The sequence below is a fragment of the Amphibalanus amphitrite genome, unplaced genomic scaffold (assembly GCF_019059575.1).
Source record: "Amphibalanus amphitrite isolate SeventyFive unplaced genomic scaffold, NRLGWU_Aamphi_draft 001802F_arrow, whole genome shotgun sequence".
NCBI classification, from domain to species: Eukaryota; Metazoa; Arthropoda; class Thecostraca; order Balanomorpha; family Balanidae; genus Amphibalanus; species Amphibalanus amphitrite.
The window spans coordinates 1-14,047 of record NW_024883295.1 but is presented as its reverse complement, the minus strand read 5'-3'; the positions used below and the strand labels follow the sequence as shown (position 1 = coordinate 14,047).

Sequence of the window (14,047 nt, the reverse complement as noted above, 5' to 3'; positions counted from 1 at the left end):
CAAACGCACGTGACACGGACACACCAGCGCACGTGCTACGCGATAACAAACATTTTACACAAGCTCTCTATGCAGCCGATGTGTCAAAGCATTGTTCTTGGATTACCTGGCGTATCTGCAGTCCAGTCAGTTGCGTGGGCTCGACTGGTATCATATTTGCATCACTAATGCCTACATGTGCTGAATTTATAATTAACGAGTGCCGCGTAGGCTCGCGCACCCAGGTTAGTCGTGGCTTGGCTTCGGTGCTAGCGGTGCGGCGCAGTCTACAGATACGTCAGCTCGGCACCTGCAGGTATGTGTGTTGCCTGACCGGTCCCTCGGGGCTGCGGCCGGTGGCTCGTTTGGTGGGGTCAGTCGGGTGTACGGCCCAGCGGGGACGACACCGTCCGCTGCGCTCGGCAAATATACTCGAACTGTGTAGAGTTGTAGACCCAGTGGCCAGCGCAGACGGAAAACGGAAGGGAGCTCCGAGGAAAGTACAGCACAGGTGAGTATTGACGTTGGAATGACTAATGTTTACTTGTGTTGGCCAATGATGTGTTATGTGAGCCGCTAATATATGCGGTATTTACGCACGGGGTGAAGTGTGGGCCATTGCTGCATGTACGGAGTTGGATGTGAGCTATGCATGCATTGCCCGACTGCATAAGTAAAATTGGGCGAGTGAGGTAACGTTTCTTTTTCGGCTGCTTCAAAGCTGACATGAACTAACATGACCATGACGAACACAACTTACTTCTGCTGTCACTGATGAGACAAAACGTCGTGCAAGTCAATGCCACTTGTAGTCTCGCAAGAAGTCTGAAACGTTTTGGAATATTTTGCAGCGATTGAAATGATTTTACCGTCTCAATAATTTAGATAATTCCTCGAATCACTTGCAAAATAGGCAAATCACTTTCAATAACAGAAATCCGAACATACGATCCCTGTATTTGATGGGTGAGCTCGTGCGGCCTCCTCATGCTATACCAGAAAACATGTACACTGTCCCCTTTCTTCTGTCCAGTCTGCTGTAGCACCGTGACTGTTATATCGCTGTGACGCGTCGATCATAAGACAGCTGTCCGCATACCGCCGACAAATCACCACCGATAGCATCATGGATCCAACCAGATTTGCTTTCTATCGGCCGGTTTCACCAGAGAGACCGGAGATCCAGCGCTCCATGCCTTCAGGCATATATGGGAGAGGCTCCATTGGTGAACACTGGTCGATACCGGTCTTTGAGAGGCCTGTTCAGGAAATCTCCATATGTTGTCTGTTAGAGCCAATATGACTTGGGGATTCTGATTTTTTTTTGTCATAATGCAAAACGCTCTAGTTTGTCTAAAGTTTGTCATCACTGATTTGTAGGAAGGTATTTCAGGCTGTGTGCAACACCCATTGTCTGTGCAGCTGCATCAGCTCGGTTGGAGTTTCGCTCTGCTGCACACACCACCACGGGGTCGCCCGTTCACCGGCTGTGAGCTCTACACAATAAATGGGCGGGCACATGTGTCTGTACTTATTGTTACCGGTTGTAGAGACTGAACGGACCTCAGCTGACCAGTTGCCATGAGGTGGTTTGTGCTGACTCGCTAACCGTTACGGACTGTCGACTACAGAATAATGTTCCACTTTTCACAGGCAATTATTTGCCTGGAGTGGTAGGCTGTGCCGCATCACACGGGCTGAGTTCACAAATTATAGCTTTGTCCTAATGCTCACAATCGACACGCTTAATTGCGTGATAAACGGCACAATTTAGCGCTCCTGTCAACTGATAGCTTCTGAGGAGTGTAACATCACTCTATAGTCGACTATACTAGTGCACTGACTGAGTACGGTTTGTAAAGAGACGACCTTAGAGGCGTTAACTAAGGATGGTCATGGATACAATTTTCCGATTCAATGTGTCATGTTTTTATTTAGCCCGATGTTTAAGAGCATTTGATATGACTCGTCCAGAAAAGCGCCATTGAATTTTCTCTCATTAGGACTTAAACTTAATGAAAATGTCGCAAATTTGACCTGATCTTAGGTTTTTGCTATCAAAATTCCGACAGATAAACGTCTTATGCATGCTGCTGTTCTTATCCATCGCTGAAATTTTCAAAGAAATCGTGATGTAGGTGTAGCATTGGCGAACATTATAGCTTTTTCTGAGGTAAGGTCACTTGACATAACCTGGTGATCTGACCTTTAAAGACCTGGGTCTAAAATGGTCACACATGTGCTGAAAAGATGCATGATAAGTCGCCGTTTTTTTTAGACGTTCACGGAAAGCCGCAAGGAGTGTTAATCCCCCCCCCCTCCCCCGGTGCGGTTGGAGGGTATTTTGAGTCTACACTGGTGTGTTAATGCGGACACTTTGCTCGCAAGTACCTAGCATCAGGAAATGATTTTAAGTTATCATACTTTGCAGTGAAATTAATGATCAAGAGTCGAGACATGTGGTAAAGCTCTGCAACTTTTAATACAATATAGAAATCCAGCAACTCTTGCACACAATCGATTCACATTTATACGTCAGGAGGATTGGGGCAATTGGATCGCAGCATTTTAGAAGCGTCTTTAAAAGCAGTGTCACTTCCAAACCGTACCGCTCAGAGCGCTCATATTCCACCTCCCCCAGAGGTAGGCGTGGCTGGTCGTGATGCCGCCGGCCGAGCAGCTGACCGAGGAGCCTCACCAGGTGAGCTTCACACGCCGCTCGGGCGTGCTGCTCACCTGGCGGCGCGGCCTGCTGCTGCTGCTCCTGCTGGCCGCCTGTCTGCTGGCCACCGGCCTGCTGGTGCACCACCTCGGCACGCCGGCCGACGGCGCGTCCTCTGAGGCACGCGCCGCGCCCGTCGTCTCCGATGGGACCGCCGCCGCCGACCGGCCGGCGCCCGACATCCGACTGCCGCGGCACCTGGTGCCACTGGCCTACCAGCTGCGCACGCTGCCGCTCTTCGAGGAGGGCAACTTCAGCTTCAGCGGCGAGGTGACGGTCACGCTGCGGGCGGACGCCGCCGGCGACAACGTCACGCTGCACGTCAGTCAGCTGCTCGTCTCCGACGACTCCGTGGCGGTGACGGACGTGACCGATGACAGACAGGTGCCCGTTGTTCGGCTGGTGCACGACGTCGAGCGCGAGTTTCTGGTGGTGGTGCTGGCGGAGCCGGTGGTGTCAGGCCACAACTACAGCGTCAACGTCAAGTTCTCCGGCACCCTCAACGACAAGCTGGCTGGGTTCTACCGCAGCAGCTACACCACATCAGAGGGAGAAAAACGGTGAGTGGGCGTAACCAATTATCGATATTTGTTCTTGTGATAACAGTTTTTTATACACCGAAAAAACAGTTGCTTTGCTGTCTTGCCATGGGACAATCGCAAATCAAGTCTAGTGATCGGATGACAAATCAAAATTGAAATGAATAAGTACCCACCTTTGGACACATTTGAACGGTGATAATGAAGTTGTATGTGAACTCCATAATCAGGCTCACTATGTGATCGCATTACACAACATTTACAAATTACATTCGTAATTGTCTCGCCTCTACGACGTCAGCCGTGGTTCATTGTCATGTAAAATAATGCTGTCTGATATGATAATATTGTTAGCTCTCAAAAAAAGAGAGCTCAAAGCTGAATAATTAAGCCGTCTAGATGAGTATCAGCCTAGCTCTATCCGGCCTTATTATGTTGATGTGCTTGCTTTTTGCAGACAGTTGAACTCTCGTACACCTCGTAGTCTGCTATTTCGGTGGTAGGACCTCAATAAGCCGGCTTACCTATTGTGTCTCCGCCATAATCTGGTTTCAGGTGGATGGCGGTGACGCAGTTTTCTCCGAACGATGCCAGGAAGGCGTTTCCCTGCCTGGACGAGCCGGCGCTGAAGGCGACGTTTGAGATCACTCTGGGACGTCATAAAAACATGACGGCCATCTCGAACATGCCGCTCAGCACCACAGAGCCAAAGTGAGAGGGGATTTCTGTGACAGAACGACAGACTGACGCAATTCAGCGTCACCGCTGTCGTCAACGTGTCATCTGGTGGGTAAATCTGAGGTGTTTTGTGTAAAGTCTCGATCGCACTAGAATAGGTGTAGTACGTGCAGGACTGACCATGCAGGACCCCATTAACACCGTGGTGAAAATAGGGCTGACAGAGTTACAGGCGGAAGGTTATTTGCTTGCCTTTATATGTAGGACTGGTTGGCATTATTATCGTATGTTGAATGTGCTTATATTTATGTGATTGGCATTCCTCGGTGACATAATTGGAGAACCGTGTTCACTGTTCATTACCCCGAAACCCAACTGCATCATCTCTGCACGGTTGGGTCGTAGCCACTCGTGTCCAAAATGTCACGGTCATGTGTCATGTGTCGCAGCCCGGAGAGGGCCGACTTTGTCTGGGACACGTTCGAGAGGTCGCTACCCATGTCCACCTACGTGGTGGGTTTCATCGTGACGGACATGACGCACCGAGTGGCGGACTCTGCGCTCAGCGACACCCACTTCAGAGGTGAGACCAAGGAGGAACCGGTGCCAAAGTGGAGCGTGTGGGAGATGCATCATGCTGAGTTGCTGTCATCACGAGTCATGCTGAGTTGCTTAGTGACATGATGCCTGGTGCAGATATGCTAACAATCCCTGCCCGCATCGGGGGAGGGGGCTCGGTTTTTCGCGAATAACTAACCTAGAAAGCGGCCGATCGCAACGAAACTTTCAGTACCCTCAAGTTAATCAATTTGACACCAACTCTAAAAATTTCATGACCCTGACACAAATGACCTTTGATCTGTGACCTATTTCTCGAGACCATGTTTGGCCGCCATCGCGATTTGGCGTATGTCGGCTCGCATTAGCCGCGCGTTTGCAATCTTTTCATCAGGTCTAAAGCGTTCAAACATGTAACATGATTTTGGTCCCATGCATAAGTGTGGTTGTCAAGGTCACCTGAAGGTAAGGTCAGCTCACTGACCTTTGATGACCTCGGTTCACTTTTCGAGTTTTACATGTTTCTAGGCTAGTTATTGGGGCTGAGTTCAAATTTAGCAGCCATTTGAACATTTACGTAGTAGTTTTGGTGTCTTCGTAACATGTTACGAAGCTGTCAGAGGCGGTTGACACCTACTACGAATATCCGGCAGGACCTCTACTTGTTGACCTGGCCTGATCTGACCCGACCTGGCCTAAATGCGTGAAGACATCATATGTGATCAAAACCAGCATGATGATGAATTCGTGATCAGCACCCCGAAAAACCCCATAGCAGCCACCCTTTACGACGTTCTAATAGGTCCCGATATTCCTGATTTGTGGGTCATTGACCTAACCTGGAAGGTCAACCAATGACCTAGAACCTTAAAATTGGGTACCATCGGCTTGTTTTTGTCACGGGCAACACGCTCGTTATTTCTGCGAAGCTCTATCGACCAGGGGCTAAATGGAAAGGGGGTCCAACGGGCCCCCTCCCTTACATCGCTCGCGGCCGGAAAAACACCCATACGGGTGAGGTTTCTGACGGGCAATTACACGTCATATGTCTTACAAATATATGAATATCGAACTGTTCGATAAGAGTTATCAAAACAGATACCTAAGAGTCAGGTTTTTAGCGTGGTCCTTCATTAGAGTCAGCGCAGTCACGTTCATGTGACCCGTCAACATACACATTTTCCTGAATCAACTGCCGCGTGCTGATAATATATCTTGTAAACACTTTTGCTTCTACACAAGTGTGACGCTGTCAGACATCGTGAGCGTACAACACTGCATGCATAAACAAGCTGATACTGGCTCACTGGTCCCCTGCCTACTAGTGACACGTGTTCACCGTCTGCAGTCTGGTCGCAGCCGGCAGCCATCAACCACACCGAGTACGCTCGCAAAATAGGACCGACCATCCTTGAGTTCTTCGAGGACTTCTTCCAGATCGACTTCCCTTTGCCCAAACTGGACATGGCCGCCATTCCTGACTTTCCATTTGGTGGCATGGAAAACTGGGGACTCATCACTTACAGGTGGGTATGGTTATGGATTTGATGATAGAATTTGCATCCTACCAAGGGGAGAATGAACAATTCTTCATTTCAATGTCGTGGTGGAGATAAATGATTTGAACTTTCCCCCTAACTCGACTTAGGCTATAAATGACGAAAAACGTGGTTGGCGGCTTTCGAAAATATCTCAAAGTTAATCATACTAAAGTGATTCTGCTATTTACCTTTCAAGGAAAAGTTCAAATAACCAATTATCATCAATTTCATATTACCTTTTTGACCATTCTTGGAGCATTTTACGTTCAATCTTTATCTTTTACTTGTTTATTTTTATATTTTCAACATTCATCGTTTACTATCCTATGCCTTTTTTACAGACGATCCTAGACATCCCATTGACCACCACCTGTTACCGTCAGGGAGACGTCGATGCTGTACGACCCGGAGGTATCGTCAGAAGCCAACAAGAAGCGCGTGGCAGACGTAGTCTCACATGAACTGGCACACCAGTGGTTCGGTGATCTCGCCACCCCTAGCTGGTGGACAGACCTCTGGCTCAAAGAGGGCTTCGCCAGCTACATGGGAGTCATGGGAACACAAGAGGTGGGCTTAGATTAGGATAATACGCTTTCATGTGCATTTTGTACAAGCGAGTAATGGAACATGATTGGTCACCGATGGCGATGCATTCAATAGTTGTGTGTGATCAACAAATCAGGTAACTAAATCAGCTTTACATAGAATCTAATATATATTATACGCCTGGAGTAAACACATGTAAAACGAAAACACACATGAAAACAGTCGTATTTATACAACCAAAGCACGCATCAGAGATAATAACAATTTTCCACATACATTCACACGCCCTACAGCAAAGCACCCACTATTCGTAAGGCTGACGGTGACCATCCTCGCCCCACCTGACCGTCCTCGCCCCACCTGACTGTCATCGCCCCACCTGACCGTCTGCAGGTGGAGCCGACGTGGCGCGCCATGGATCAGATGGTTACCAATGAGTTACAGGGGGTGATGACGGTAGATGCGCTGCGCAGCTCGCACGCCATCTCTATCCCTGTCCAACATCCGGACGACATCGGACAGATCTTCGATAAAATATCGTATGATAAAGGTGAGCGATCGTCTGTCACTCGAGGAAATCACATTTGAGGGCAATTTTGAAGGGGATTAAGCACACTGCCTTAAAATAGAATAAGTCTACTGAGCTCTACTGAGCTTGGGAGTGAAAACATCATCAATCTGAATCGTGTCGTATTGGGAGTGTAACCTGAAATTAAATGACAAGCATACCGTTTTTCAACAGCATTCATTAACCACGTAAGCACAATATACGCGTTAGAATGTAAAAAGGAAGTGACCTGCGTTTTTCTTGTTCCGGGGCCCATCGAAAGTGTTGCATTGCTACCTGTTTTAGTTTGTTTTGTACCGCCAGCTGGCTATAGTTTGTGCTGCTATCTAGTTTTACCGGTTACCTACATTCCATTGACATATAAGACGCTGTTAGGCCTCAGTCCTAACGATTTCTGCTTTCCAGGTAACTCGATCATCAGGATGTTGGATCACATGCTGACGAGAAAAACTCTGCGTGGCGCTCTCACCAACTACCTCACCGCCATGTAAGTGTACCTCATGATACGGTACCTACCGTCTAAATTATAAAAATGGGTCATTTTAGGTTGAAATGCTGACGAATTGGAAACTGTTTGATATCCTATGTTTGCTTGCTCTGAAATTCATTGGCTTACTTACGTTTGCCTGTGTCCAATAATGATAACTAATAAAAATTAGAATTTGATCAATCCCTGGCAGGCAGTACCGTGCGGCGACCCAGGACGACCTGTGGCGCTTCCTGACGGAGCAGGCGCACCGGGACGGCACGCTACCCGATGACGTCACCGTCAAACAGGTCATGGATACGTGGACACTGCAGATGGGCTTCCCGCTCGTGACCGTGGTCAGGAACTACGGCAAAAGGTCGGCGCAGATGACGCAGGTCAGGATGGCGGCGGAGAGGAGAGGCGTGCATTTAGAAGTTTTTGAAGTTAGAATGATGTCGGAATTCTGGAAAGTTTTATCTGAGCATTCTAAAATGTGACCCGCTAAATTATGTGTGGCGTTAAAACATGCAATTTGAGCTTCACGAGGTTCTTTTATTATACCTTTCTGCGCTCTTAGAATCGATTCCTGTTTGGAGCAGCTGACAACTCCACCGAGTTCCTCTGGTGGGTCCCCCTGGTGTTCACCTCGAGGTCAGCAGCCAACTTCAACCGCACCCAGCCCACCCACTGGATGAGGAGGCAGCGACAGGTCACCATCGAAGGTGGGCATTATAATGGGCATTATTACAGTAATTATTAATTACTGTAATAATGCCCTGTAATTACTGTAATTACTGTAATATTACAGGCATTATTAAGTAATAGGGCATTATTACAGTATACTGTAATATGACATTTAATTCTAACTGATTTAACAACCGTTTTCAATGCAAATGCGTACTTTGCGTACAATGGCAACAATTTCACATCTACGCAAAAATGTATTGCAGATTGTATCGAATTAAAGAGCACCTTTTCCTCCCAAATTTCAGATGTCGCCAATGACGAGGAATGGTTCATTTTAAACGTGCAAGAAATGGGATTCTACAAGGTTAATTACGACCAGAGGAATTGGGACATGCTTATCAAGCAGCTCAACGAAGATCATACCGCAATTCATCCAGTAAACCGAGCTCAGGTAAACAACAATCGGTTTCCTTTGTGGCTTATTTGTGAGGCTCTTGTAATTCAGTTACACACGTGGGCATACTCTTGACAAACAGTTCTGTGATAAAGCTTGAATTTTATTTATTATTTTGGCTTCAACTGGTTTATCCAGCTGTGGGTTAACCCTATTAGTGGCAGGCTCCTGGCTACCCCTATTAGTGGCAGGGGGGCTGTTTACGACCCCCCCTTGATATCTCGAGATCTAACGGGCCGATTTTCAAAATTCAAACGGCATTCGATTTCGCTCAACGTGATCTACATTTCTAATCAATAAAAATTAAGAAAATGTCAATAGGGGGTAGAGGGGGGTAAAAACGGGCAAATTGCAGATACATTTTAGACTGTTTATCACGGCCAGGTTTCTGAACCAATCTTAACGCAACTTTTGCCGATCGATAGAGAATGAACCAGGAATTCACATGGATCCTAAAAATATGCATTTTCAAAAATCATAGGCGGATACAGATCATTGAGATTGGGGGTACACAAAAAGTATAGTAAATAAGGTTTTTGTTGGTACTGTTTCTAAAAGGGATGGTAATGGTCTTGATATGTTAAGGCCGCCGTCCACTGTGCGGAACGCGTGCGGTCCGTACGGAATTTAACACAGAACCCTATGGGCGCATCCGGTCCGTACGGAAATCGTGTGCGCTCCGTCCGGACCGCATCCGAACGGCAATCAGCTGTTGATTTTCCGTCAGCTCTCCGCATGCGTTTCGGATGCGGTTGCTACGGAGACGGAAGAGTGATGTCCGACGCGTTGAACTTTTCTGCGGAAAACGCATCCGGAACGTCCGGAACAGACGTGGTTTGGGGCCGTATCGGAGGCAAACATTGTGAATTGTACGAAGAATTGGAACTCGATCATCATGAAGTAAGTAAAAATTATTTCCTTAGAATGGCAAGAGTATTCGCTGCTGGTTACTTGCAATATTTTATTTGGTAATAACTGATAGGAAACATTTATTAGCTCTCCGCATCCGGACCGCATCCGGACCGGATGCGGCAAGCGTGCGGCGACATTCCGGACGGACTCCGGACGGAATTCCGTCGCAGTGGACGGCGGCCTTTACAATTTTCTTATGAGAGAACGACTACAATTGTATTGGTCATGCATAGGCGGTGTCAGGGCACCTATGTTGGGAGGTAAAACATAACCCCCATTTTTGGACGCCTGGATCCGCCTATTATAGCAAAAACGTGTCAAAAGAGGATGCACAATAACTTTGTATATGTTGTTATCACATGATACCTTTCATCCACTGTTCGTAAAACTGGTGCATACAGTTATAATACATCAGCATCGTGATCTTCGCCCAAATGACTCGCTTCACGAATAGGACCCCCCAATTCCCAGTGCTCTGGAGCCGCCCCTGGTAAAGTTATGAACTTGAAATTTTCAGGGAATGTGCCCAATTTAGTTTTAGGAAAAGTCAGAAAATTTCAGCATCGTAGCTTCAGCGGTTTCGGAGATATTCTCGAAAATCCTGAGGGGTGGATGAAACCCCGCCCCCTGCCACTAATAGGGTTAACAAAGTAAAATCAACCCGACAATTAGGCCAGGATCTTACTCATATAGCTGGTGGATTTTGTGCTTGACCTCACCTGACCTGACCTGACCTGGTGCACGCAGCTGGTGGATAATGTGCCATGCCTGACCTGACCTGGTGCAAACAGCTGGTGGATGACGCGCTGGACCTGGCCCGGGCTGGCCAGCTGAGCTACAGCACGGCTCTCTCGCTGGTCAGCTATCTGGAGCGGGAGCGTGACTTCCTGCCCTGGGACGCCGCCTTCAACAACCTGGGCTTCCTCAATACCCAGCTGAGGCGGACGGCCGGCTACGGCGCGTTCCAGGTGGGTAGGTGCAAATCACAGAGTGAAGAGTTGCTGACATATGGAATGCATTGTACCGCTGGCTTGCAGACAAGTAAAAGCTATAAGGTAGCCGTAGGCCTCCTGTCATCTGCAACTTAAAACAAACCTTTTATGCAAAGGTCAGATTTACGGAACTTCATGCCGAAATTTTATGCTACTGGAAGATCCAAATATATTTTCGATTAATCGTCATTTTTATTGATTTCGTTATTTGAAGCAATTTCCACTATTTACCGATTACTTATATTTTGCAGAAGTTTGTGTTGAAGCTGATCGGTCCTCTGTATGACCGCATCGGATTCGAAGAGCGTCCCAGTGACTCACATATCGACCACCTGACTCGGAATCACGTGGTCGTATGGGCATGTTCCATGGGTCACCCGGACTGTATCAGCAAGGCAGTAAACATGTTCAAACGCTGGATGGAAGACCCCGACAACGCCAGGTGTTTATGAGTGAAATGCCGAAGTGGTGACATGATTGTCTGGAATATACCTCCGTCTAAAGAAAGAATCTCTTACAAAGCTGGCATATACTAGTTAAAAAAAAAACTTAAAAAGGAAAGTGCGTTGCCTCTTTTGCAAAGTATTAATGTAGTCTGTATTTCGTACTGGTATGCCAATATGTATGCCGCGATATGCTAACGTTTTTTTTCCCGTTTCCTACCCTGACTCGCCTCTACGTTTCTTTCCACAGCATCATACCGGTCAACATCCGCAGTAGCGTGTTCTGCACGGCTCTGCATCAGGGAGGTCTCACCGAATGGGAGTTCGTCTGGAGACGCTTCAACGAGTCCAACGTCGAATCCGAAAGGCAAAAGCTGCTCAAGGCGCTTGCCTGTACAAATAAAATATGGCTATTGAACAGGTTTGTATCTGCAATTTATTGGTAGAAGAAAACTGATTTAATGGTGCTGCTTTAACGTATAGTTTGGTGTTACTTTTTTATAAATTTAGTCCGAATGGCTGAATGGGCGGATTTGAGGAATCAGAGCCCGCACTAAGCATAGCTTGTTGTGCTGACCCTGAACCCACCACCCGATCGCGCAATTCCAGTTGTATGGCAGAATTTTGTCCGAACGTTTAACGTGCCCTCACGACTGGACACGGTCCCCTCCGCTCACTCACGTTACCTGACTTCCGTGCGGCCCCTGCCACAGACACGCACGCCATTACACGTAGGAGCTAAATGTGGCCGCCCGCACCGGGGCTTGAACCGGGCTCTCACTTCCGGCTAAGCGTCGAATTCCGGCGCTTTTATCCACTCGGCCACGGAAAGGACTTGATATAGATATTTTCATATCAACTACCTGGAGATCAATTGGTCGGTTCCTTATTTGCTCATCCTAAGTTAACCCGCGCCCTGGTGGGGTCTGTTTATAACGCGACCTGGTGGGGGGGGGGGGGGGGGGCTATTTTTTGCCCCCCCCCTCGTATCTCCGAAACTACTGGACGAATCCGCAAAATTCAAACGGTGTTCGAAAGGCCTGTCAAATTTGTCGAAGGAAACCAAATTTCATTGACCTCGGGGTCACCGATGACGTCACAGGTCAGGTCAAAGATGAAATGTTTCACCGTTCACGGGTCTTCTAGGGAATGCGCTATAACACCGAGGAAAACGCATTTTGTCGAGAATCAGCGGTAGGGCGTCAGTTGCCTAGTAGATATGTTGCTATTAGAGGTCACTGACAATACCAGGTCAGGTCACAGGTCAGGTCACCAAGGGTCACAGGTCAGGTCACATGAGCCCAACTTTACTAAGGTTGTGTGATACATGTTTTATGGCCAATTTTTCATTTCCAACTCAATGGTGTTGGTTATAAGACTATCAGGTACGGCTTAGGTCACTTTCTGGTGAAGTTCAGGTCAAGGTCAGGCCAAAAAAGGTCAAATTTTAAAGTTGATAGTTTTGCATAAAATGGATATTGATTCGATGCAGCTCGTCACGGGGAGTCTAATGGTGGTCTTTGTTTTTGCGCTACGGGGTTTTTTAGCAGTTTTTTAGCCCTGTCCAATCTACAGCTTTTATGATTTAATCATTTTTCTGTATTTGCAAAGCTATAGGCCTGACAGCTCTTCCCGCGAAACCCTTTTTTGGGTCGAAAACGGCAGAACATGACGTCACTCTGACGTCATTTCCGGCCAACCTATCATAGCCTTTGGAAAAATTTTGGTCACAATGTGTAAAATTGATGTCCGGGAGGGTACTGAAAGTTTGGTGACGATCGGCGCAGCGGTTCTGGAGATATATCGAAAAGTCTGGAGGGGGGGGGGGGGGCAAAAAATAGCCCCCCCCCACCAGGTCGCGGGTTAAATACAAGAACAAGTCGAAGTCTCAAGGAACTTTCTTTCAAATGCTTAGTGTTCACCTAGATTTGGTCACGGTGTTTTGGTCACACTCCATTTTTTTTCCTCTACATGTGTTCCTTGTTCTCCTCTCCTCTCGTCTCGTTTCACACACTCTGTACCTACCGGTCTGTTCCCGCAGGATGCTGGGGTGGCTGACCGCTGCCGACTCGGGTCTGAGGGTGCACCACGGCCTGATGGCCTTCAAGGCCGTGTCCAGCACCACTGTCGGCAGATACGTCGCCTGGGACTTCATGCGAAACAGCTTTACCGATATCGTCGAAATGTGAGTGAGGGAGCAACGATGAGCGAGTGGGGTTAGTGTATTAAATCTTCTCTCAGCCTGTTTAAATACTATTGACGGCACGACAGGATGTCATAAGCACTTCATGTTTAGCTGTTTACGAGCATTAAGATTTGACCATTCAATGTCGTGGGTAAATTGTTTACTTGAAATGTAAGACTAGCCCTCAATAGTCAACATTTTAAGACTGACGTGGGCTACATATCTTAAACTTGCAATAAAATGCATTATCATGCGCGATTCATGAGTTTATGATTTCAAAACGACAATCAAACTTATAGCTATTAGTTAAAGGGACTATCCCACCTTTAACATGGGGTTTGAGTTGAGATAGCCAAGTTTGCGGCGAGGTTCAAAACCACTATCTATCTAGGTTGCAACCCCCGCGGCTCTTGGTGTTGAAGAAATTCGTTCCTTCATTTGAAAATGGGGCCTTGTACAAGGCCCTATCTTCAACATGGAGCGACCGTTGTGTGACGTCACCTCGTTTAGTCATTCTGATTTAAATGGGTTTGTTCGTTGAAAAATCGCTTAAAACTTGGTCTGAACTTGTTGTGGTGCCTACAGAGTAACAGAACAGCTTTATGACAGTAATGTGGCCTGGAAGGAGGTAATTTTGAGCTGTGACGTCAACATATTTGAAAGTTTGTGTTGGAATATGGGAAAGCCTAAGATGTTTAATGAAAAATAAATGCCAGAACCGTGTTCCTGGTCAGCCATCTATAAAGTCGGGCACATTAACTGGTTTTAAAACAC

At 47.3% G+C, this 14,047-nt stretch overlaps 1 protein-coding gene across 1 annotated transcript; it reads left to right on the top strand.

The window, feature by feature from the left end:
• Positions 1-99: 99 nt before the first annotated feature.
• Positions 100-13,278, top strand: LOC122375243 (aminopeptidase N-like). Its single transcript, XM_043354515.1, has 15 exons — positions 100-490; positions 2,621-3,261; positions 3,796-3,951; positions 4,368-4,501; positions 5,825-6,002; positions 6,401-6,584; positions 6,957-7,113; positions 7,537-7,618; positions 7,812-7,995; positions 8,178-8,322; positions 8,593-8,738; positions 10,445-10,621; positions 10,897-11,087; positions 11,339-11,509; positions 13,130-13,278. Exons 2-15 carry the CDS (start codon positions 2,642-2,644, stop codon positions 13,275-13,277), a joined length of 2,673 nt encoding a protein of 890 aa, XP_043210450.1. The 5' UTR covers positions 100-490; positions 2,621-2,641; the 3' UTR covers position 13,278.
• The last annotated feature ends 769 nt before the right edge of the window (positions 13,279-14,047 follow it).